The 25,904-nt window shown below is 45.2% G+C and overlaps 1 protein-coding gene across 2 annotated transcripts; it reads right to left on the reverse strand.

Annotated features, from left to right (window-relative positions):
* Positions 1 to 1,047: 1,047 nt before the first annotated feature.
* CRYM (crystallin mu) lies at positions 1,048 to 20,236 on the reverse strand. 2 transcript variants are annotated; one of them, XM_045875124.3, is made up of 8 exons: positions 20,003 to 20,235; positions 19,349 to 19,502; positions 18,150 to 18,212; positions 13,510 to 13,611; positions 10,864 to 11,047; positions 6,902 to 7,023; positions 6,147 to 6,231; positions 1,048 to 3,987 (listed from the first exon to the last, which is right to left on the reverse strand). In XM_045875124.3, the coding sequence occupies exons 1-8, from the start codon at positions 20,170 to 20,172 to the stop codon at positions 3,923 to 3,925; spliced, it is 945 nt and encodes a 314-aa protein (XP_045731080.1). In that variant the 5' UTR covers positions 20,173 to 20,235; the 3' UTR covers positions 1,048 to 3,922. The 2 variants fall into 2 exon arrangements, with proteins under 2 accessions (XP_045731080.1, XP_064448841.1); XM_064592771.1 differs by lacking the exon at positions 13,510 to 13,611 and having other exon boundaries at positions 20,003 to 20,236.
* Between the last annotated feature and the right edge of the window lie 5,668 nt (positions 20,237 to 25,904).

A 25,904-nucleotide genomic window follows, 5' to 3' on the forward strand; every position in this document is an offset into this window, starting at 1 on the left:
CAGTGGTGACCTCTGTGGACTGCCCTTGGACTTCTGGTTGGGTTTGGCCAGTGGGAGGCACCATCACGAGACCAGAGGGTTGGAGGAAAGAGAGATTGAGACATTTGCTCCACCTGTTTCTTCCTTGTGGGGCAGCAGCTGCCTCCCTTCATCTAAGCCCACAGCCCCTGTTTGGCAGCCCTCTGCTGTAGCTCCAGTACTTTCTGGGTTCCCTAACTGCTCATGCCAACTCAGTGAGGGGTGGTAGCAGCTTCCTACTGTTGCTGGCCCTGGCATGCTTCACCATCCCTTTCTCCTTCCTGTAACTAACTCTCCTCTCTCCTTTCTTAACAATCCCTTCATTAAATTCTCTCCAATCATTCCTTTTGAGTGTGGCATGGATTTCCTGCTGGGACCCTGATTGTATGTTCCTGTTAACACTGAAGCATGGGGGGCACCTGGGTGGCTCAGTTGGATAAGCGGCTGCCTTCAGCTCAGGTCATGATCCCAGGGTCCTGGGATCGAGCCCCACATTGGGCTCCCTGCTTGGCGGGAAGCCTGTTTTTCCCTCCCCCACTCCCCCTGCTTGTGTTCTTTCTCTAGCTGTCTCTCTCTCTGTGTCAGTTAAATAAATAAAATCTTAAAAAACAAAACAAAACACTGAAGCATGGTACTGTAATCGTCTTTTTACATCTCTGTTTTCCTAGACTGTGTGCTTTTCGGGGTGAGGACTGTTTTGTTTTGTTTTTTATTAATGTATACTTGACATATAATATATTAGTTTCAGGTGTACAACATAGTAATTTGACAATTATATACTTTATGAAATGTGCAACCATGATGAGTGTCATCACCCTCTGTCACTGTACAACTTTATTACAATATTATTGACTATATTCCCTATGCTGTACTTTTCATCCCTATGACTTACATTTATAACTAAAGTTTGTACCTCTTAATTACCTTCATGAGGACTGTTTCCGTTCTGTTATAGCTTGGTGGCCTAGAACAGAGTTATTGGGAGGGCTCTTCAGAAAGAACAAAAGAAGATATCTATGAACTAAGGCATTTTTAAAAAATTTTAATTCCAGTATAGTTAATGTACAGTGTTATATTAGTTTCAGGCATACAATATAGTGATTAAACAATTCTATACACTATGCAGTGCTCATCAGGATAAGTGTATTCTTAATCCCCTTCACCTCTTTCATCCATCCTCCTGCTCACCTCCCCTCTGGTAACCACCAGTTTGTTCTCTATAGTTAAGAGTCTGTTTCTTTTTGGTTTCTTCCTTTCTTTCTTTCTTTTTTGTTTTTAACTCTGTTCATTTTTTTCTTAAATTCCACATATGAGTGAAGTTATATGGTATTTGTCTTTGACTGACTGACTTCACTTAGCATTATATCTTCTAGATCCATCCATGTTGTTGCAAATGGCAAGATTTCATTCTTTTTTATAGCTGAGTGATATTCCATTAAATACACACACACACCACATCTTCTTTATCCATTTGTCTATTGATGGATACTTGCACTGCTTCCATAATTTGGCTATTCTAAATAATGCTGCAATAAACACAGGGGTGCATATGTGTTTTTGAATTAGTGTTTTCATTTTCTTTGGGTCAATACCCAGCAGTGGAATTACTGGATCATATGGTAGTGCTATTTTTAATTTTTTTTCTATTTTTAATTTTTTGAGGAACCTCCATACTCTTCCACAGTGGCTGCACCGGTTTGCATTCCCACTAACAGTACACAACGGTTCCTTTTTCTCCATATCCTCGCCAACACTTGTTGTTTCTTGTGTTTTTTATTCTAGCCATTCTGACAGGTATGAGGTGATATCTCATTGTGGTTTTGATTTGCATTTCTCTGATGATTAGTGATGTTGAGCATCCTTTCATGTGTCTGTTGGCCACCTGTATGACATCTTGGGAGAAATGTCTGTTCAGGTCTTCTGCCCATTTTTTAACTGGATTGTTTGTTTTTCTGGTGTTGAGTTGTGTAAGTTTTTTATATATTTTGGATCCTAACCCTTTATTAAATATGTCACTTGCAAATATCTTCTCCTATTCAGTAGGTTGTCATTTAGTTTTGTTGGTTGTTTCAGTTGCTGTGCAGAAGCTTTTTATTTTTAGGCTGTCTCAATAGTTTATTCTTGCTTTTGTTTCCCTTGCCTCAGGAGACACATCTAGAAAGAAGTTGGTATGGCCAGTGTCAGAGAAATTACTGTAATCAAGGCAATTTTAATAATCCCATTATCATACACCCTTCTCTACACATGCCTTAGGGTTGTGACCATTAAGTTCCCCAGAAAGACTTCACAGTCACTTGCGATGTGCAGAAGCAGATCACATGGATATTTTATTCCAGTGCAAAGGCCCCCATCCAGACAGCCTGGCAAACATGATAAATTTGGGGCTAGGTCACCTAGAGCATGAAAAAAGGACCTGTTAGGAGGAGTTTGGGTAGGAAAACAAAGCAATAGAAAATGCTTTTCTTTGCTGGTGACTTCTCTGATCACCAGCCTAGGAATGGGGGTGGATCTCTGCTAGTGATTCAGGGGAGCTGGGGAAAACACACCTCAGTTTCCCCATCTGTAAGTTGAAGAGGTTGGACTAGATGATTCCTAATGACCCTCTCAACACTGATACTTTAGTAGACATCTGTAGATTTGCCTACCCAATACCCATTTCTCCCTCTTTTTGCTAAGAGACCCCTTCCCTTCTATCAGCTCATGTGGTCAGGTGGGCTAAGTCTACTCTTGACTTCAAGAGGGGGTCGTGTGATCCAGGCCTAGATCATAGGGATATCAGATTCCCCTGGATGATGTTTCTTCAGGGATAGAATGAACGTGGCGCTGGCGTGGGCCAGAGTATTCCATCTCATTTAGCCACAATGCTAGGCACAGAAATGGGCACATGACCTACACGGTCCCCTGAGTCTCAATTCTGGGATAATCTCCATTTCTGCTAGGGTTGCTGAAGAGAACAGCCAGGGGAAAACTTACTTAGTAATGGAGCCAACACTGAAGAAAACAGAGCTGAGGGATGGAGAGAGCAAGACTGGGTCCTGCGGACACTTGGAGCCCTGGATACAGCTGTAGCTGTGTTCTTCTTAATTACAAGAGCCAATACATTCCATTCCTCATTCATTCATTCTGCCTAAGGTAGTTTGAGTTGTGGTCTCTACCACTTGTGACCAAAGGAGTCCTGACCAATACAGAAGGTCCACTGTGCCTTGAGATTTAAATTATAAGAAGCCAGAAACAAAAGTCCACATAATGTATGATTCCATTTATGTGATATGTCCAGAAGAGGCAAGTCCATAAAGATAGAAAGTAGATCAGTGGCTGGCAGGGGCTGGGAAGAAAGGAGAAAGGGGAGTGACTGCTAATGAGTACCAGGGTTCTTTTTGGGGGTGATGAAATGTTCTGGAACTACAGAGTGGTAATGGTTGCACCCTGTAAACATGCTAAAAAGCACTGAATTGTGTACTTTAAACTCATAAATTTTATGGTACATGAATTGTATGCTAATTAAAAAAATAGAAATAAATTTAATTATAGTCCTTGAAACTCCCCCAGGGAGTGAATGGAAGCACATGCTCCCCTCACTTTCTTTGCCATGAAGCACAGAAATGACCAAAGCAAGAACTGCAGAATGGGAAAATGCTTTATTTCAAGGAATTACAAAATGCAGTGAAATATAGGGGAAAGGGAGTATTACTATAGTCAGGTGAAACAGAAGAAATGGCCACCTAGTTTTGCTTTCCAACTACACACACAAATGGGGATCTCATTGTTTAAGGTAAGACACAATAAGCTCAAAACTATAGCTCACTAGGCACTGGGCTCCCTCATTTGATCTAGAAATTGCAAGACAGCTGGTAACAACATCCCTTGAGCTGTAGCTTCTACCTCAATGCAAAGTTCCTTCGTTTTATTTACCAGACGACCAGGAATCATACACTAGTTTGGCTGCAACCATGTCTTCCACCGCCATTCCTGGAATGGACAGAAATGTGACTCACTTTTTGTCAGAACAACTTTTCCTGGAACAGTCCAGGCCCTGTGACTGGCAGTTTCCCAATACATGGTCCGGGCTGCTAATGCTCATGGGGGTAACATGGACTGATATCCAGAGGTGAGCTTAGGCTTGGAAGGTCTGTGATGGGAGAGGGTGAGGCAGGGAAAAGATGCTAAGTGAGCAATGCCCACCAAACACATTTTTTTAGTGTCCTTCAAAGTTTAGTTCAGGGATCAGAAAACCTTCTGTAAAGGGCCAGATGGTAAATATTTAGGCTTTGCAGGCCCTATGGTCTCTTGCAATTAACTCTGCCATTGTACTGCAAAAGCAGTCCTACATGATAGGTAAACAAATGAGCCTGGCCACGTTCCAATAAAATTTTCTTTATGGACACTGAAGTTTGAATTTTATATAATTTTTATCTGTCATAAAATATTCTTTTTTCCCCCCCCAGTCATTTCATTAGAAACCATTCCTAGTTTGAAGGCAGGACAAAAAGAGGTGGTGGGCTTAGTACGGCCCACAGGCTATCGTTTGTGGACCCTTGGTCTAGTCCAAACCGTGCATCCTTCAGCAACCCCACCTGTCTTGTTTGGGATACATAACTTAACCTCAAGTGGGTATATGTTCTCAAAGGATAGGGGCTGATTTTTATTAATTTTCGTAGGCACCACTGCACCCAGTAGAGTCTGATACATAACAGGTGTTTAATATGCATCTGCTAGATGAAAAGATGTGCCAGTAAAACAATCCCCAAAGCAAGAAAACAAACATTGCTCAAAAAGGATAGAGCAGACCTGTAGTGTTGTCTCCTGAAGGGGTTGCTGACTTCTGATCTGCTCTGAACTCTGAAACTTTCTGTCACAACTGGATCAGTATAATGTCTTTGAACCAGGCGCTGGGTAAAGTTTATCCTGCTTTGGCCTGTCTCTCTGTGCATGAGAGATTTTTTAAATATTTAAAAGCCGGCAAGGCATGGATACTGACTGACTGACATGGATGCTAGATGGCCAGAGCACTCTTAATGTTCTGCCAAGCATTAAAGCTTTGGGTGATTGATCATAGGAAATAGGGAAGATCTTGAGAGCAGGGCAGAAGACATTTCTGAGGGGCTCAGGGAAGCAACTATTTATCAACCAGTTTGGGAGAATTTCAATATTTTAGGTGTGACAGCTGTCTATCATTACCATGTGTGTCTACCATGTTACCATGTGTGTCCATTTCCTTAGATCTGGTGGGGCTGAGGGGCAGACCCGCCACTGGGAGCCCGTCCTTGGTTGGGCTTCTGCCTGCACAACTCTGGTGGCAAGAGGGCTCCCATGGCAGCCCTTCTCAAATCAGCAAGTAGGAGGGTGGGGACGGATGGAAAAAAAGAGGTCTCAGGTTGTACTTTCTGCGTGGGTCTCTTCCAGTGGGTCTCCCTTCCATTTCCCTTAAGCTCCCTGTCTTGTAACAACTTTATCCCCCACCCCCACCTCTGAAGGATACCTTCTTCTGACTTTCACTTGTTTTATTATTATTTTTTTGGTTTTATTTAAATTCAAATTAGTTAACTACCTAGTATATTATTAACTTCAGGAGTAGAGTTTAGTGATTCATCAGTCTTATATAACACCCAGTGCTCATTATACCAGATGCCCTCCTTAATGCCCATTACCCAGTTACCCCATCCCCCCCCCACCCCTCCAGCAACCCTCAGTTTGTTTCTTATGATTAAGAGTCTCTTATGGTTTGTCTCCCTCTCTGTTTTTAATCTTATTTGATTTTTCTGCCTTTCATTAAATCTAAATGGTTTACTGCTGACACTTGCTATGTGCAAATCCTTTTACACACACATCACTGAATTCTCATAAACACTGGAGGTAACAGGCAGTGAAGAGACTGTGGCTTAGACAGGTGAGGTCCCTTGCCCAAGGATGCATGTCCAGGGACTAGCAGAGAAGGAAAGCCAGCCCAGGACCGCCCAGTTCCAGAGTTCACGGGCTTACCCACTATTCTAAGACATGTAAATAACTGACCCAAATGACGTATTTCATGACTCAGCTATGGAGTCGGGTGACTCATTCCTCTTTCCGCCAATGGGCAAACCTGCCCTGTACTCTGGCTGGATGTATGTTCTGGGAGCTAGAGTCCTTACCCAAAGACTTGAACACTGTGGTCTTGTCACAGTGTGCTGGCTTCACTCCCTTCACCACTTCTCCCAGCTCAGCGAAGATCTCGGTCTGTGAAAAGAACACACACTGACCCAGGCCATGGAGCCCATGTCCACTCCAGCCAGCTTCTGAGGGAAGGCAGGGAGGGCACCCACAACTGGGTAAGGGAGAAACCTGACAAAAAGACCATGTGTAAACTGGCTACCCCATTTTGCATGGCATCTGCCTTTATGATACCATGAATGTAGAGATATAAGTTTGTGGCTGGTGGAATGTCTAGCCAAACAGTGTGTCAGTGAGAAAATCAGCCTGTTCTTATCTAAACACTCAATTTGGCAGCCCTCTTCTTGCTCCTATGCTCTGATTACAAAAGAATGAGGCCAGAAAGTGGCCAACCCCAGTCCTATCTTGTTGGCCACATTGCAAAGGTATGCAGGCACTTATCTCCCAATCTTACTGCCTCATAGGACAGCTCAGTCTGACGGAAAAGTCCATCAAGCTGCTCTCTCCAGGCAAGGGGGACAGGAAAACACATGTCAATACCACAGTGGCCACATTACTTCAGAAGGGGATCAGAAAGGGTTGAGAGATGTTTTAGGAGCTGTCACCGCCCCCCGCCCCCCGCCATGAGGTGGGGGTGACCGAGGTCTGGAGCAGTCCAATGGAAGGGGATGTTAATGAAACCCTGGGATCCCTGTGAGGCCAGCTGGGCAGCAGTCCGCTAGGAGGAGGCGCTCACCCCTGACAACAGGACATCTCCAGACTCTTTCAGGGCGGCCTCCTGGGAGTCCACATAAAGCACAGCCTGTTTCATCAGCTCGTCGTCCAGCTCTCTCCAGTCGGGTCTGCTGGCCCCGATGGCTAAGAGACAGCAGAACAGACCGTGAGCCCGGAAACAGCGTCAAGGGACACTACACATGCCGACGAATGGAAGAGGGGTGGGGGGAAAGGAGGTGACCTAGGACACGGGAACATTCAGATTTGGGATGCCCCATTTCCCCATGCCAACCCCTTCCAATCAGCAAGAATGAACACTCATCAGTAAGAATGCCTGCCTTTTTTTTTTTTTTTTTTTTTTTGCATTTCATATCACGATCTTTCTAAAAGATTTTGAGTCAACTTAACATTCATTTATTGGTTGTCTACTAGCCGTGGGATGTTTCACACATATTATTTATAGTCCTCACAAGTACACTTCGTGTCTGAATCTCACTTAAAAGATGCACACACAGAGGTTCAAAGAAGTGAAGGTGCTTGCCATGGTTCTGTATCTGATAAGTGCACCTAATGGCTCAGAGGGAGCCCTGCCTTTCACGCCTCTTCCATTTATCTGGGGCAGCGACTTTTTTAATAAGAACCCTGAAACAGGGGCGCCTGGGTGGCTCAGTCGTTAAGCATCTGCCTTCGGCTCAGGTCATGATCCCAGGGTCCTGGGATCGAGCCCCGCATTGGGCTCCCTGCTTGGCGGGAAGCCTGCTTCTCCCTTTCCCACTCCCTCTGCTTGTGTTCCCTCTCTCACTGTGTCTCTCTCTGTCTAATAAATAAAATCTTAAAAAAAAAAAAAGAACCCTGAAACAGAGACATCACCTACAGCTTATTCCTACCCCATGCTCCTCCATCTTCTGCCGATCTGCTTGCTCTCGAATCATACTCATTCCTCACCCCCAACCATTTCTCTGTTAACTCATGACAAAAGAGCCCAGCGCCAGGGTCATGGAGAAGCCCTGATAAAGAGGAAACTGGCTCCATCCTGGCCCCGAGATTTCACATCCTTTGCTGAGAGCCCGGGGCATAATGATGAATCCAAGGAATCATGCCTCCTGGCACATAAGATAAGGTGGAAGCTGCCACCAAATGCCTGCAGGGCCCGGAAGCTAATGGACAGGGGCAAAGCTGGTCAGAGGGACTGCATTGGAAATGGTGGAGGCCTAAGTTCACAGAAGAAAGCAGGCCCTTGTCAAGAAGGCAATCAGCCTTCAGCTGCGGCTAATTGTGGCCATGTGAGAATGCAGGGCTGCCGTTAGTCTCCCCTTCCTCCTTTTTTTTTTTAAAGAGAAGCAGGAAATCTATTTGCATGTGTTATTTCTTGATTTTTAGAGCACACTATGGTCCAAACAAAACACATCTGCTGGTTGGATCCAGCCATGGCCAGCTAGTCTTTGGAAACCGCTATAAAGCCTTACGCCAACATAAGGCAGCATTTATGTGCCTTCTCACACTGCATCCAGTTTTCTCTGCTTGTTCCTGCTCCCGCTGTTGTCCCTCACTCTAATTTTCAAAGAGAGGGGTGTAAAAATGTCCTTCTTGAAGGTCATTTGTGTGGGGAGTTCTATAGAACAAAAGCATGAACTAAATGAAGCTCGTAAATAAATCATAAGCTGGTGGGAAAAACCCTAGCTTCTCAAGCCACCTCTTCTCATTGCCCTTGTGTCTCCCCCCAAACCCTCGCTGCCCCAGTTCTTCTGAGCAGGGCGAGTTCTCAAAGGGTTGTGTGAGGCCACTTGGGCAGATGGAGGTGGGCCAGGCAGCAAAGGGAGGGGCCTGACTTAGACTGGGCCCTGGCCTTGCTTCAGGGGAGCTAGAATGGGTGAGGGTCAGACCCTGGCTGGGGAAGGGGGGGTGCGGGGGCAGGATGAGGGAAATGCGAGCGAGGGTGGAATTGGGCCTATGTCTTAGCCAAGTTGCAAAGTAAGTAAAATCTGTTGTTGGTGTTTCCCTGTCAGCCGCACTGGTAACATACTTTCCTGAAGTATATTTGATGCCTCTGTAAACACATAAACCAATTTTGTCTTTAGGCTAGGGAAACAGAAGAGATGCCTTGACTCACAATCAAGGCAGCTCTTCCTGGAGATTCACAGTGTGAGAGATTCCCTGTTGTTGGCTTTGAAGATGGAGCATCCACATTACAAGGAACGTGGGCGGCCTCTGGGAGCTGAGAACCACCCCCAGGAAACGGGCACTCTTATCCTACAATGTAAAGAATCTGCCACAACCACCCGAGCCCAGAAGAGGTTCTCTGGGCTCTAGATGAGACTGAAGCACGGACAACACCTTGATTTCCCTCTTGTGTGAGCAGAGGACCCAGCTGAACCCTGCCCAGACTCCCCAAACCACAGAAACTGCAAAATAATAAATATGTGCTGCTTTAGGCTGGAAAAAAATAAAATCAAGTCTGTCTTGCTGAAGATTCAGCTCTTGTCTGTTTCACCAAGAACTGGTTTCTCGTGATTCCCGATGACCTTCCACAATGGTGTTACTGTCCATAAACCCAGAACTGACCCATCTCTTGCCTACTTACCCCCTGGACCCAGATCATAACACCAGTCCCACACGGGCTGAGACTGTCACTTCATTTTGGCCCATTCCAGGGACGTGCCACACTTTTGTCTCCTCCACAGAACTTAATCTTTAGCTAGAACATCAGTTCATCTATTTGTTTACCTGTTACCTATTTCCCCTCCCTAGAATGTAAGTACCAGGAAAGCAATGACCTTGAGTGCTGGCTTATTTTGGTCTGCCCAGCACCTAGAACAGTGCCTGGCACATGGTAGGAATTCAGTACACGTTTGTGATTAGATGCGTAATCATGACACTTGGCTCCTGCCTGCTCATCTGCCAGTGTGTACAGAATTCTTAGCTTTTGAGATCACATCATATGCTTGTCACTAAAACATAGGGTACCAATAACATGTTTAAATCCCTAGTATTTGCCTCCCTATGCACCAGATTCCAGTCTTCTTACTGTAAGATAATATAGAACATAATTTAAGAGCTTGGGCTCTGAGGGTAAGATTGGCCCAGTTCAAATCCCAGTTCTACCACTAAGAACCTCTGACTTTGGGCAAGTTACTGAATCTCTCCATGCCTTGGTTTGTCCACCTATAAAATGAGGGTCATGATAATAATAGCTCCTACCTCATAAGGTTGTTGTAAGGACTGAATGATAGAATACAAATAAAGAATTTAGACAGCACCTGCAATGGTAAGTATTTAATATAGACCAGTTCTTGCTATAAACTCCAGAGCCACTCGAGAATCTTCAGAAGCCCCAGGAACTCTTATGTTTGGATTCCCACCTATCCAAGCACACATACTAAAGAGCATCCACAAGTCACATTGAATATCTTTTGTGCCGTAATTAAAAAACTTTTTTTTGCCGGGGGGGGGCGGTTAATTCTAAGTATTGTTAAGAAAGAATGAATCATTGGGCACCTGGGTGGCTCAGCTGGTTAAGCGACTGCCTTCGGCTCAGGTCATGATCCTGGAGTCCCTGGATCGAGTCCCACATCGGGCTCCCTGCTCGGCAGGGAGTCTGCTTCTCCCTCAGACCCTCCCCCCTCTCATGTGCTCTCTGTCTCATTCTCTCTCTCTCAAATAAAAAAAAAAAAAAAAAAAGAATGAATCATTTGGCTTTTGTGATTTAAATTTCGTTACATTTAAGAACTTATCTGTGACTGACCACTTGCCATAATGTTACATTTTATAGAGATTTAATTAAATTTATTACAAGTTTCAGGTTTGTGACTTTTGTTTCATATTTTTGAGTGAATATTGTTTTTCAGGGCTCACATGTTTCTGAGGACCTTAAAAAGTTTGGTCATTTTGCATGGGTAAAACAGCCCTGCAGATGCACCCACTTGGTCCAGCCTAGGGACAACTCTGGCCACCACCTACCAATGCTCATGGAGCCACTCTACTTACCATTGATGTGAGCCCCTGGCTTCACCCATTCACCAAACAAAATGGGCTCTGTTGCCATGGTGACTGTGATGATCACATCTGCCCCTGTCACAGCCTCCTGGACCGATGAACACACCTGTACCTCTCCTTGAACCGTGTCCGCAAACTTCTCTGCATTTTCTTTGGTGCGGTTCCATATCCTCACCTTCATTGGGGGGTAACAAGAGGGACATTGGTACCATGATTGTTTGGCTGTTTAAGTTTCATCAAGCCCAGGGGTACCAGGGGAAAGTTGAGCCTCTCTAGGGTAAGGGCTCTGGTTATTTAAATCATCTCCTATGGAGAAAGAACATTTGATCAAGGGCACAGCATTAATTGGGGCAGACACCCGACCAAATATTTGAAAATGACCTTTCTCTACTCCTTTCTCCTTACAAGAAGCGGGGGCAGTTTTTCAGTTCTAGCCAGGGATACCCAGCCTCCATAGCTTAATAGCTACTACATAACTTATAAATTAGCAGGGCAAGTTCTGGAGCTCGACAGGTTTGGAATCAATCCTCACTCTGTCACGTACTGCTCACTGCTGAAATGACTTAACCTCATGCAGCCCGTATTCATGTCTACGAAATGTACATGGTAACTGGGCACAGTCAGCATCAAGCTCTCACTTTGCGTTCGAGACTCTGTAAAGGAGTCCTAGCAGATGTGGGATTCTATGGCAGCGCTGTGCATGGAATAACCTGATCTCTGAAGGGTATGTAGGGGGTTGAAGATCAGAAGGGTTTGAGGAGTGAATAGTGCAGGGGATGAAAAAGTCAAAAGTAGTAGCTACAGTTAGAATCCTGGCCGACGCTGGTGGGAGCCGGGTCATTAGCCTCCCCAGGAGGTTGGGGACTTGCTAGCTTGCTTAGCAGACTTCCATGTGTGGAGTGGGGGTTGTCGACCCTCAACGGAAAACAGGGCCTAAAGAATCTCTCATAAGGAAACGTAAGAAATACAGAAGTAAATGTTATGCCTAAGTTCATCAACCAAGGTAAAACACAATACAGTGTGCCCTATCAAAGGAGAATGGTTACCCAGAGCACCCTTCTTGATAAAAAATTATGCAAATAGATACAAAAAATGGGTAATCTGAAAAGTGATGGTGTTAGAACATCTCATGAAAAGATAGGATAGACAACTGGGTGTATCTCACATGATGGAAACCACTTGATGAAAAGCTAATGAGAGGACTGGAAAGTGTTAACTGCTTATCTTTGAAAACAGATAAAAGGCATTTTTCTTTGTTCTTCCTTATAGTCTATATTTGCCGAAGCAGAGGTATTATTTTTATCATTAAAAGGTCATATTTTAAGGGGTGCCTGGGTGGCTCAGTCCGTTGAGCCGCCAACTCTTGATTTCGGCTCAGGTCATGATCTCAGGGTTGTGGGATTGAGCCCTGTGTGGGGAAATCCTTGCTCAGGGGGGAGTCTGCTTGAGATTCTCTCTCTCTCCCTCTCCCTTTGCCCCTCCCTCCCCCATGTTCTCTCTCTCTCTCAAATGAGTAAATCTTTTTTTTTTTAAATGTCATATTGGGGCGCCTGGGTGGCTCAGTTGTTAAGCATCTGCCTTTGGCTCAGGTCATGATCCCAGGGTCCTGGGACAGTGCCCCGCATCGGGCTCCTTGCTCAGCAGGGAGTCTGCTTCTCCCTCTGCCGCTCCCTGCCACTCTGCCTACTTGTGATTCCTCTCTCTCTCTCTCTCTCTCTGTGTCAAATAAATAAATAAAATCTTTAAAAAAAAAAAAAACATCTGCCTTTGGCTCAGGTCCTGATCCCAGGATTCTGGGATGGAGCCCTATGTGGGGATCCTTGCTCAGAGGGGAGTCTGCTTCTCCCTCTTCATCTGCCCCTTCTCCCACTTGTGCTCTCTCTCTCTCAAATAACTAAAATCTTAAAAAAAATAAAAAATAAAAAATATTATATTTTAAATCCGCCCTATCCCTCTCACACACGTACAAAAATAAAAGTAGCATCAAACGTTCCCATAAGAAGTGGGAGGCATGACTGGGGAAAAGTGGACCAACCTCTGGGCTGTGGAAGCAGGGTGCTGTGGTCTCTTGCCCTCTAGGCCTCATTCTCAGTTTGTGGGTCGATACCCATGAATACCTAAAGACTCCCAGATTCTCCTCAGAGAAGCACAGAGAGGGACCGAAAGGAAAACTGAATGTATATAATGGATATAATATAATCCTTTAACTGCATGAGCTTGCTGTATCCTCTGGCATACCCTAGGAATGGAGAAACTGGAGACAGATGATTCAGGTCTCTTCGCCTCCAACGGGACTTCCGGGCAAGTCATTAAAAGAGTGGTCTAGATCAGACTCTTTATAAATTTTTATTTATTTATTTCTTTGAGAGAGAGAAAGAGATAGCATGAGAGGAGGGAGGTTCAGAGAGAGAAGCAGACTCCCTGCCGAGCAGGGAGCCCGATGCGGGACTCGATCCCGGGACTCCAGGATCATGACCTGAGCCGAAGGCAGTTGCTTAACCAACTGAGCCACCCAGGCACCCTAGATCAGACTCTTGACTTAACTATTTCAGAATAGCCCGAGTCGCAGTGAAGTAGAGGAGATAAAGGCCCCGACTGCTCCCTCCCCTCTTCTCCCCCAACCTTCCCTGGACTTACCTCCTTAAAGGAGAACTGCTCTGTGAAGACCTCATAGTGGCTGTAGGCCTGGACCCCAGCCCCAAGGATGCACAACACCTCACTGCTGGGTGCTTTCAAAAACTATCGGAGAGAAGCGAGGTGGCGAAGGTCAAGGGAGAAACAATGGCCAGGTGAAGGACAGATACAGTTTGAATATCAGGAGCCTTCCACCCTATCTCCAGCTCCCTCACTGTCTCTTGGGCAATGAAGCAGATGGCATTTTGTGTTTCAATTTTCCCTCTGTGGAGTGTGGAAAGGAGGAAGGAGCCTTCACTGAGCATCTCATATATGCCAATGCTTTACCCTCATGATCACATTTAGAGCAGCCAATGACCCTGTGAGCTAGGCACTCCGACATTTATCCTCTTCCTCCAGATGACGAAATTGGGGTCCAGAGAGGTTAAGTAACTTGCTCAGAGTCCTACAACTATGAAATGGGCACCTTGGGGCTCCAAACCATATCTCTCATTCTCCAAAGCCCACATTCTTTCTCCTGTGCTGCCCCATCTTGGGGGCATGGGAAGCCCCACCCACTTCTCAGAGCCCTGAGTTACTTTGAAGAGCTACCTAGACTCCATGGGCCCTTGTGACTCAAGGTTCTCAGCTGTATTTTTCTGAGCCCACTGCTGACCCTTTCTCAGCCTCCATCTTCCTGTAGAGAGGAATGTAGAGTTGGCAATTGTGGGGCTTGCTGAGGACGTATGTGTGTCTGTGTTTGGGAGTGGGGTTTATGATGAACTCCTATCAAGTGTCGCCTCTCCAGTGAAGTCATTCTGACCTCCCTGGGACAAGTCGCCACTTGACAGCGCTTATTTGTTTACAGATTCATTTTCTTGTCCTGGTCTGTGAGCCCATGAGGACAGAGAGAGTCTCATGTGCGCAGATTTGGCACATATCTACTATTACGTATAAGAAATAAAGTGAGGTTCCTAAACCTCAGCACAACTGACATTTGGGCTGGATAATTCTTTGTTGGCCAGGGTGGGTGGGTGGGTCGTCCTGTGCATTACAGGATGTTTAGCAGCATCCCTGGCCTCTATCCATTAGATGCAGCATCCCCTCCCTCCCCTAGTTGTGACAACCAAAAATGTCTCCCATGCCTAAATGTCCTTGGGGCAGGAGGCAAAATCATTCTGCATTGAGAACCACTGGTATAGAGAATATCACTTGCCCCTCAAGCCATCCATATTAAATAAGACCCTCGTTTGCCCTTTCTCTATTTCATTTAGTAAAATTTGAGTTCCTTGGGCCTACTCTTTCTTACAATGTTAATTACAGCATTTCTGGAATGTAATCTTAAAAGTGAAGGTCTCTTGAATTATTAATTACTAGCAAAACGGAGTCTCAGAAATATGAGCAGATGTTCATCTCACCTTTAGCTGCAGAAGGGGAGATACCATTTTGCGCCATAAAATATCATTTAAAGTTATCTGACTTGAAAAGTTTTCAGAACTACAATATCCATACAACTCTCAATCTTATGCTCTTATGCAACAAGGAGAATTAGATGATTTTTTCCTTAACTAAATCAATTTGTTTTTCTGTTCTCAGTTAATATGAATCTATTCTTAGAAGTATAAGTGGGTTCCAGAAATTGTTGCAGTGTCCTGTAAAAGTAACCTTCAGCTTCTGAAACTAAATCCCTAACTCTGATTGGTTGTCTTGATCATTTATTGCCTCGGTAATAAGGTTACCATTGACATCCCTTTCTCTAAATAGTGTAACATTTATAAGATTTATTTAAAAAATAACAGCACCAGTGGCACTTCATTCTTTTCCCATTGCAGATAATTAAAAACATGTATATGAATCTGCTAGGTTTCTTACGGTAAAGTTTGAAAGTGTGTTTTTCATCTGCATTTGCTAATGAATAGCACTGCATCAGTCTCTCCTTGCCATCTCTCCAGCTCCCTCTCAGGCCATGCTCCCCTGCTCCCCTGCATTTCCTGTCCTTCAGCCTCTCATCTTCTTTGCAGATTCCCAAGCACATGTGCTTCCATCAACCACAGGGCCTTTGGACAGGTTCTTTCCTCTTCACAGAATACTTTCCTTTCTGTCCCGCACAAGTAATTCCTACTAACTTTCGAATTTCTGCTCAGATATCCTTTACACAGGAAAAGCCTTCCCAAATCCCACAGACCCCCGGCTATACACTCTCATGGCACTTCATCTCTTGCATTCAATGTATTTGTCAGTGTTGTGGTTTCACATTTATTGGTATGATCTTTGGGTTAATATCTGTTTCCCCAAATAGACTCTGTGTTCCATGACGGCAGGTACTGTTATCTGGTTTTGCTCACTATTCTATGCCCCAGGCTGAGCACTGGGCCTGGCCCCTGGTGGGCACTCAAATATTTGTTGAATAAATGCACGCCAGGGATAAACCCTGATATATACTGTCACCTTGAGAAAGCATGTCAGAGTCCTCAACCCAGGTTATGTGCAACCCAAATGCAAAGAAGTTACAGTGACTGCCAGGCCCGAAAACTTCCTATACGTCTCATCTTCCTCCCTGAAGCGCTAAATGAAAGAGAAGTGGTAGAAAAGAAAACATTCTCTGTTCCAGGGCAAAAAAGTATAATAGACCCTTTGTTCCTGATGGAAATAACCCATCTGCATCCCTGGGCATAAAGCTGTGACATTTCAGCCTAAGCTCTGAAGCATCAACTCAATGATTCTCAACTCTTGTGGGAGTGCAGATTTTTATCAATGCAAAAAAGTACAGTGTAACTGGATGCTATAAGAGTTTGGTTTCCACAGCGCGCCCGGGTGGCTCAGTTGATTAAGCATCTGCCTTTGGCTCAGGTCATGATCCTGGAGTCCCCGGATTGAACCTGGCTTTGGGCTCCCTGCTCAGTGCGAAGCCTGTTTCCCCCTCCCCCCACCCTGCGCCTCACCTCGTTCATGCTCTCTCTCTCTCAAATAAATATGTTTTTAAAAATCTTAAAAAAAAAAAAAGAGTTTGATTTCCAAACCTGGTTGATCATCAGAATTAACCAGAGACTATTGAAAAAAATAACTAGTGTCTTGGGCCTCCCCCCTCAGTGATTTCAGATCCGTGGTTTGGGGATCTGAATTTTTAAAAATATTCTCCAGGTGATGTGCTGCCACGCTTGGGATGAAAACCACAGACCTGGGCCAAGAAGACCAGGCGGCCTCGGAAGACCCCGCAGCTACATGACTTCGGGGAAGCACTAGCCTCCATCTCCTCCCACATCAAATGAGGTCAATAATGCTCTCTTTGCCTTCCTCACAGAAACCCAAAGACATGTCAAGACAATGGGTTGGAAATTATTTTGACAAGACCTTTACAAACAAACGTAAGGCAGTACTGTACCAGTGAACATATATATATCAAGGAGTCCTTTGATCATTTCAGTCTGAATTGGGTCTGGACATAATTCAAAAAACCAGTTCGTCCAGCTGTGTACGGTAGTCTGCCCCCTTTCTACATGGTTACCAGATTAACCCTCACATTCTTCCCTCCCCATCCTGTGTTTAGAAGATCTTAACTCTCTCACGATCTGAACACCTGGTCTTTGCTGCTGCCCCCCACGTCCCACACTTCCTTTATGCTCAGGCGTCATAAACCAGCGTCAGCAGCCCTTGGACTTCTCCATTTCATGTGAAGACACCCGGTTTTCCAAGCCTCCTCTTCTTAACCCTAACCTCTAAAAATACTGTTTTTCTTGTAGGATGCCCTGACACTGCTTAGGAACCTTATCACCCCCTTCTCTTGCTTTCTCTTCCGCCTGGAGAGTGTCCCCCTCCCCTCTTCACTCACTCTATTTTTCAGTCTTTTCTCAAATGTCACCTTCTGGGTGGGTGAGGTTCTCCCTGAATAATTTGGGATGTCACCCCTCCCCAATATTCTCGATTCTGCTTTATTTTCATCCAGCACACTGTTTTCTGCTGGTAGTGGGTTTGTTTTTTTTTTAAGGCAAATCCTAGTATATTATTAAATTCAAAAGGGATTTGTTGTTGGGTAATTATTTTCTTGGCAAATCAAACTTTTCATGTTGTTTATTGTCTCACCTCCCGTGTCTGTTTTGTACAGTGCCATATCCCTGATGTTTAGAACAGGGCCCGACACGTGCTAGGATCTCAAGCAGTACTAGCTCAATGAATACATGAGTCTGCTCAGATCTCTTCAGCTCCCCCTCGGCTTCTTGGCTTTGGCCTCTGGGGCAACCACACTGTGTACCACAATGTAGTATGGGGGCCACAAAGCAGTCCTGGGAGTCATAGACATCAAATTTTAAATTCTTGCTCTGCCACTTAGTAGCTGTGTGATCTTGGGCAACTCACCTAACCTCTCTGAGCCACATTCGCTAAACCTGGCAAATGGAGATAATCATATCTACTTTGCAAGGTTGATGTGAAGATCGGGACTATTTTATGTAGGGTACCTAGAGTCTAGTAGTGCTCATTAAATGGTAGCTAATAATTTCATGAATCACTGTGCTCACCTGACATCCCATATTTGCCATATGGAGTTCCAGCTATGTCCAAAGGAACACCGAAATAAGTTCCTCACATCTCCCTTAGGCTTTCGAGCTGGAGACACCCAATCCTACTCTCCAGCAAACCTTCACAGTACAGCCTGGCACTAGTCTTACCTTGGTGGCAATGGCAGAAACCGCGGCTGTTCTCTTTGCAGTTATGACATTTCCATCCATGACCTTGGAGGAAAAGAGAGATAGTGAGCAAGGGGCACTCCTACCACTACTGAAGTGTAATGTATACAGCCAGGTTCCCTGAGGAGCCTGAAATTCAGGGGAGGAGGATTTAAAGATCCAGAGGAGGTTTGGGTGGAATGAAGGAGATTGTCCCTGATAACAACTCAACTGCCTGGTCTCAGAGCCAGCTTGCAGGGTAGAGGGCACAGAGCACATGAGTAAAGAGTACAACTTCCATAGTTAGTCAGGTCTAGCAGTGGTTCCCTGGGCCTTTCACAAACCAGCTGTGTGACCTCAACAGAAATTGGGAGGGGGGTGTGTGTGAATTAAAACTCCCATAGAGGAATGCTGTCATCACTGAGATCAATTTCTCTTCCTTGGCACATGGTAAGTGCTCAGTAAGTGGCAGTTAGAAAGGTAGTAGACATGGTCTCCAGAGAGCATGGACTTAGGCTGAGTAGGTCTGAAATCCAGCTGTGCCACTTATTAGTTATGTAAACCTGGATAAGATGGGCATCGTTGCTCTATGACTCAGTTTCCTCATCTATAAAATGGGGGCAAATTCTACTACTTACCTGACAGAGTGGTTCTAAGTATTAGGAGAGTTAATACATGTCAAGTGCTCAGAACCACGCCTGACACATACAAAGTGCTCCCTAAATGGGCTCCTGCTCTATTCTGATACTGTCATTAAACGTTAAAACAGGTCACTGTGTATCTCTCAGGGAAGACTCCCAGGGATTACAGGACACTCCTTTTCTTCCACACTATAGAGGTTCACTAAATAAATGTTTCCTTGGCTACTGAGTTTGATCAAACTGTATATTGGAGTAACCAGTGCAGGACAAGAGCACCTACAAGAATGATGAGATTATTACTTCCACACTGTCTGTCACACACTTCGCCATTGCTGCTATCCAGAGACATCACATCACTCAGACAGAGGCGCAGTCCTAGAAACAGATACGTGGTCACAGATAACCTTCGCCATTGCTGGTATCCAGAGACATCACATCACTCAGACAGAGGCACATGCGGCCACAATCAAAACTCCACCCAGCTCTCTCAGAGAACTAACTTCTGAGGCTAGCTCTGGGCCCAGGGGCCCCATTTCACCCTAGGGCAGGGAGTTTGCTCACCGCCAGAAGGGAGCCATTGCTGGGCTCAAAGAGCAGCACAATGGCCTGGTGGGAGGGGACCGTGGAGGCGGTGCTGTGGCCCTCGTAGAAGGTGACCAACTTGGTGGTCAGGGCGTCCTCTGCAGCACTGTAGGCCGGCATGACCCCCAGGAAACTACAAGGAGAGAGGGAGTAGCTTCAACTCCTTCCTACCAATACTGGGGTGTCCTGTCAAGTCCCCATATACCTTCCTTTCTCTTTCCTCTGTCACTGCCCTACTGCCCTCCCTCCCCCCATTCCCCTGCCCTTCCTTTAGACAGTATGCAGAGTAGGTTCAAGAATCTGGCTCTGGATGAGAAAAACCATCCTAGTTCTGCCACTAACTAGCTATGTCACCTTGGGTAAGTCACTTAACCTCTCTGAGTCTCAATTGTCCCCATCAGTAAAACGACTGCATCAGAACCTACCTATTCTGGAGAATGTGTTGAATTAAACAAGATAAATCCCTGTAAAGCGTCCACTTGACGCAGTGGCTAGCGCAAATACTAGGTGGCAGCTGTAACCAACAATGATTAGGCAAGCCCTCTCTTCCTTTCTCCCGCCGCTTCCCTTCGCATGCCTCCCGTTCCATCTTTCCAGTTTCTCCAGCCCCTAGCCCCCGCCTTCCTCACTCACCCCCTGTGCTTGGCCACCGGCACCACGGTGCGCACCGGCTGCATGACCCCTCCGTCGGGGCCGCTGGAGAAGTTGGCCAGAGCCGCCTCCAGCGGCGGGATGAGGAGGCTGGAGCTGCGAAGGTGCTCCTGCACCTCGGCTGCGCTCAGGAACGCTGGCGCCCGGCTCATCTCGCCTCCGACCTTCTAATTTCAGCTAGGGCACAGCGCTCCGAGTTGCCGGGGCTGCGCCCTATATGAGCGCGCCGCGCCGCGGAGCCGCCTACTGGTCACCGCCCAGCTTCGGGGGCGGAGCAACGCTGGTCTCCGCCAACCGCGCCCCCCACCCCCGTCCCCCCAACCGGCCGCGGTAGGTAGAGCTGGGTCCCCCCTCCAGCTACGGATTCCCCAGAATCGCGGTGCAGGCGGTGGGTTGGGAGTTAGTATTCTTGGGTCCACTTTCACAATTCCTATAATTAGCTGTAGTCACGTTCCTTGCAAAGGGCTTAGGCGCCGCCACCCTCACTCTCCCCCCACCCCCAAGTCGTCCTCTTCGGGAAAGAGGAGGCGGAGGGCAAATGGTGGCGGGGGCTCGTTTTTTCTTAAATTATTACCTGCTGCTAGGAGATCTTAGATGAAAGGAGATAGTTATTTAAAAAATCATTTCGTTTCAGTTCTGTCCCTACCTGGAGTCCCTTATCCCAACCTCCCTCCTACTCCCACTCCCACCTCCAGATCCCAGACTATTGACTGCTTTAAGTGCACAATTTTCTTTGGGGCTAACTCAACTAACCTTCACCTTTTAAAAAGGGGGAAGTTCCCAGGACAAGATGTAATGGCCTCAGTCACACAAGGAGCCAAAATGCGTAAGAATGCATAAGACGACTTAGGTCTTTTCTTCGAGGAGCTTATTCTAGAGAGGAGGAAATAAGAGAGTATGTGCACAGGAAGGTAACCAACAATGCAGGGCAGTAAATTCTAGCTGTCAAATCAGTGATAGGAAAAATAAATGTGTTTGATAATTCAAAGAAAAGAGATCATTTTGACGTTGATTGCTTAGATGAAGGTTTTATGAAGGATGGGGAATAAATCAAGCCCCCAAATAAAATTAATGCTAACAGCAACAACAATGATAACAGGGACAGGTTATTGATCTTTATTATGTACCAGGTACTGCACCATGCATTTTATGTTCATCATCTCACTGAATTATACAACAACCTCTATGGTAGGCTGGTGTTTTTAGCTGTGCTGTCCATTTGAGGCTCTGAGAGGTGAAGGGCTTTGTCCAAGGTCACCCAGCATATCAGCAGAGGAGTTGGGATCTGCCCTTGTAGTCAGTCTCCAGAACTCTATTCCTATTGGTTAACACTACATTGGCAGAAAGAGAGGAAGAGGGCCCTTCAGGCCAGGTGAAGCCTATAGGTGGAAGGAATGTTGTCTAATCCTTGGGAACAGTGTCTTGCCAGACAGAGTTGGGTTGGAACAAGGGTGTGTGTGTTGGGGTGGGAGCTAATGTCTGGGAGCACCAGAAGATGAAACTGGGAATTCTTCTTGGAATCAGGAGGCTAAGAAATGTGATTCTTTGAAAAAAAAAAAATACACTTCAAAAATTTGACTGTTTAAAAAGATGATTCTTGCACCAATGTATAGGATGAAACAGATGAGCGTAGTCTGGGAGACAGATCAGGTTGGGAGCTGTGTAGGGCATTTTTTAGGAAATAGTCACATTGCAATAAAAGACAGTGCATGGGGAAGTGTCAAAATATTTACCAACGAAATAAATTGTATGTCATGTACTTAGCACAGGTCTTGGCACAATAAACTATATGTCATGTACTTAGCACAGGTCTGGGATTACAGAAACATTTATGGGCCATTATTTGTGTTGTTATTATTATGTCATATTTATTGGGTTTAAAAAATATAGAGGTATGGGATGCCTGGGTGGCTCAGTCTGTTAAGTGTCTGCCTTTGGCTCAGGTCATGATCTTGGGGCCCTGGGATCCAGCCCCGCATGGGGCTCCCTGCCCAGCGGGAAGCCTGCTTCTCCCTCTGCCTCTGCCCCTCCCCCTGCTTGTGCTCTCTCACTCTCTCAGATAAATAAAATCTTTTTAAAAAATATAGATGTATAAAGAAAGTAAGGAGTTTGGTCTGTTATTCTGCAGGGGAAAAGAAGGAAAACCAAACACTAACTAAAAGAGACATGAACTAGGAGAGCCAGATGTTTATTTGCTTCCATTGTTAATTAAATTCCTGAGCTTTGGTTGAGTAGAAAGATCCTGTATTTCTTTCTAGAAAATCCTGTAGGAATAAGACTAGTCTGCAAATCATCTCAAATCACCTTCCTTACAAAGCTTTGGGTATCATCACCCAGGTCCTAAGTAAAGTAGCACTGGGAAAATTGGTCATGATGGAATTAATTCTGTTGGGGCCAATGACACAGAGGAGTTACTGGTCCTGAAGCTCCAGAACCTCTTCTTTTTTTTTTTTTTAAGGAATTTATTTATTTATTTGAGAGAGTGAGAGAGAAATTGAGAGCACACGAGCAGGGGCAGAGGGAGAGGGAGAAGCAGACTCCCTGCTGAGCAGGGAGCCCACCATGGGGCTTGATCTCAGGACCCTGGGATCATGACCTGAGCCAAAGGCAGATGCTTAATTAACTGAGCCACCCAGGTGACCCAACTTCCTGTGATATTTATAGGTGTAAAAGAATTTCAAGTCCTCAAGTCCTATTAGAGCTATATTCCTCTTGTGCTTAAATTCTACTTGGTTGTGTGTCTTAATAAAGTAATTTAAATAACTATTCGTATCCCTTGTTTCACAAATTAAGTGATATTTGGCTATTTGTAACCCTTGAAAGTTTGGAGCTGGAAGAACTTTTGGAAAATATTTCCTGAGCCGAAGGCAGACACTTAACTGACTGAGCCACCCAGGCGCCCTTCCAGAACCTTTTCAAAATGAAAGTTATGCAATATCTCTGGCTGGGATCAGGAGTTGTATAACCTGACAGGTAGAAGGTAATTTTTAGGTGACCACATATACCAGAAGTCCAACTGCCAGGTTCTATAGAGGCTCTAATACCTCATGACATCTCTTTTATAATTTACTTAATATATTCTGTTAAAAATTATAATACCTTCTTTAGCTTTAGTAGAAGCAAAATTAAGATACAATTGGAGATTAATGTGCTGTTTTAATCATTTTTAATTTGCATTAAAATAAATGCATAACTATTTAAAAGACAGGGTTTGGGAATTACCTAAAATCATCTTCCTTACATGGCTTTGGGTAAGGTCACCCAGGTCCCTAGTAAAATTTTAGTTGCCAAACATGAAGTTCTGGTTTGACCACCTTTGGAAGAAGTCCTCCTAAAAGGGTGGGGCAGCCTTCTTCCTCCTCTGCAGATTGGTGGTAGGAGCAGTGGTTTTAGTGGGTTCTGAATTCCAGGTGACCAGCACAAGTCTGACGTCCAACTATAGAACATGATCCAGAATCTAGACTGGAAACTGGTTTTGCAGGTATGGACTGAAAGTAGACCATCCAGTTGTACAACAAACACCCCCCTGCCCCAGATGTTCTAGAGGGAGAGGGGGTCACTGAAGTCAGGGATGTCATATCACTTGGCTGAGGCTGTGGGGGGTATAGCATGCTTTTGGGTGACATAGAAATAAACACCCTTTTATGCCTACTTTAGAAAGAGCTTTCATCTGGAATGGTTAAGAGTTTTATATACATTTTGGGATTTATGAAAGTGATTGCAACTGACCCTTGAACAACAGGGGGGTTAGGAGCACTAACATCCCCTCAAAAATCCACACATATATTTTGACTCCCAAAAACTTAACTACTGTTGACCAAGAAGCCTTACCGATAACATAAGCATAACATAAACATACCAATGAACACGTAATTTGTATTTGGTATTATATACTGTATTCTTAAAATAAGCTAGAGAAAAGAAAATGTTATTAAGAAAATCATAAGGAAGAGAAAATACATTTACAATACTGTACTGCATTTGTAAAAAAATCTGAAGTGGACCTGCATACTTCAAAGTGTATTGCTCAAGCGCCAACTATATAATGTTTTCCTAGTTTAACTCATTGATGTAATGCATTGTGACAGATGTCCTCATATCCCATTTTGTTTCTAAAGTTTTAATTGGCATTCTAATGCCTTTCTTGATGAAATCCCCACCAAATCACTCACAGGTACAGGATTAGGAGCTTCTTGATTAGTGATTCCCAAGAAAGGGCTCTGAGATCAGCTAGTGTGGATTTGGATGCTGGTTTTACCACTTGTGCATTCCGGATGTACAAGAGACTTCACCACCTTGACCCTGTTTCTTTAACTGTAAAATCAGATAATATTAATAATATTAGAACCAACCTCCCAGAATTGTGATGAGGCATAAATGAAATCATTTTGTTGTGTTTAGCAGGTTGGTGTATTATTAACAAGTATTACATTAGTATTATTAGGTGTCATTGATGTTTTTTTACTTTATTATTATTAAAATGATGAAAGTACTCTTAGTAATAATGACTTATTAGAAAGAATATTAATAAACTTATTACTAATGTAGGGGCCGGTAAACAGGTCACAGGTGTAACTCTCCCTTCCCTGTCCTCCCCTGAGGCTTTGTCCTGGGACAAGGCAAGCCTGCTTCTGGAATTATGGAAGTTCCCTGCTATCCGCTCCAACCGCCTGCCCCCCAGCCCTGCCCCTTGTACTTCTCTAGATTTTCTGCCACTACCATACTGAAGGTGACAGCAGGGCAGAGTGGTCACTAGGATGAGGAAAACACAGTGGCTAAGGTACTCACTTCCAGCGCCAAATTAAGGGACATATTCAGAACTCAAAATACACAGAACTGAAGATTTTTTTAAAAACTGTTTTGAATGATGCAATATTGAAAAAAAAAACCACCACCAAAAAAAAATTCCATGATGAACAAAATATTAAAATTTTAAATAAAAACTGGGTCAGGATTCCTGATTTTTCCCTTTTGCTTTAGCCTCCCATGTAGCACCTCATGACATTTTTATATTTAATCTTTTTATTTGGAAATTAAAAATTAATTAAAATATTTATTTTGATACTGAGTTGGCGTCCCCTTAAATGTTGCAGCCAAGGTGAGCCTTTCACTCCCCTCCTAGTCTCTGTAGTTGGAGAGTTTCGGAACTGTGGGGTAGGCCAGGAGGAGGAAGCAGTGAAACAGTTGGGAAATCGGGGAAGTTGGACTGGCCACCCAGGCGTTGGGTGGGTGGTGAGAAGGGACAGGCCTGGGTGGGTGGGGGCTCTTGGGCACGTGGGCACATGCGCATCGTTGGAAACCGGGCTGCGCGCTCTAGGTCCTCCCACCGGCGGGGTAGCGCGCAGAGGTCTCAAGACCCCGAGGCGGACAACGGGCTGCGCTGCGGCTGCGGGGCGGTTGGGGAGGGCGTTGGGAGGTGGTTGTCTAGGAGGACCAAGCGCGCACACCTGAGCAGCGAAGGCGGACGGGGAGGCGCAGGTGTGGCTGTTTTGAGGTCTGTGTGGTGAGTGTTGGACCTCTCCCCTCCGGCATCCTCCCAGCCCTGGCCCGTCCTCCCCAAGTGCCCAGGCTGAGGCAGACGGTGTTCCCCGGACTCCCCCGTAGGTCAACCCCGCTGTCCGCATTCACGCCCCAAAATCCATGCCTCCAGACTCCTCCCAAACAAATACACAAAAACCCACTGGAGATTTAGGATTGAATTTTAACTGTTTTAATTATTTTTTTTTATGTTGGTTGTAGCTTAGTGGTTAAGAAAGAAGGTTTTGGGGAGCAACCGGTGGCTCAATCGGTTGAACAGCCTAGTCTTGGTTTCCGCTAGGGTTACGGTCTGGGAGTTGTGAGATGGAGCCCCACTGGGGCTTCACCCTCAGTGGGGAGTCAGCTT

The sequence above is a fragment of the Mirounga angustirostris genome, unplaced genomic scaffold, assembly GCF_029215605.1.
Source record: "Mirounga angustirostris isolate CCGP_5_RB_7025 unplaced genomic scaffold, mMirAng1.0.hap1 SCAF_5, whole genome shotgun sequence".
Lineage (NCBI taxonomy): Eukaryota > Metazoa > Chordata > Mammalia > Carnivora > Phocidae > Mirounga > Mirounga angustirostris.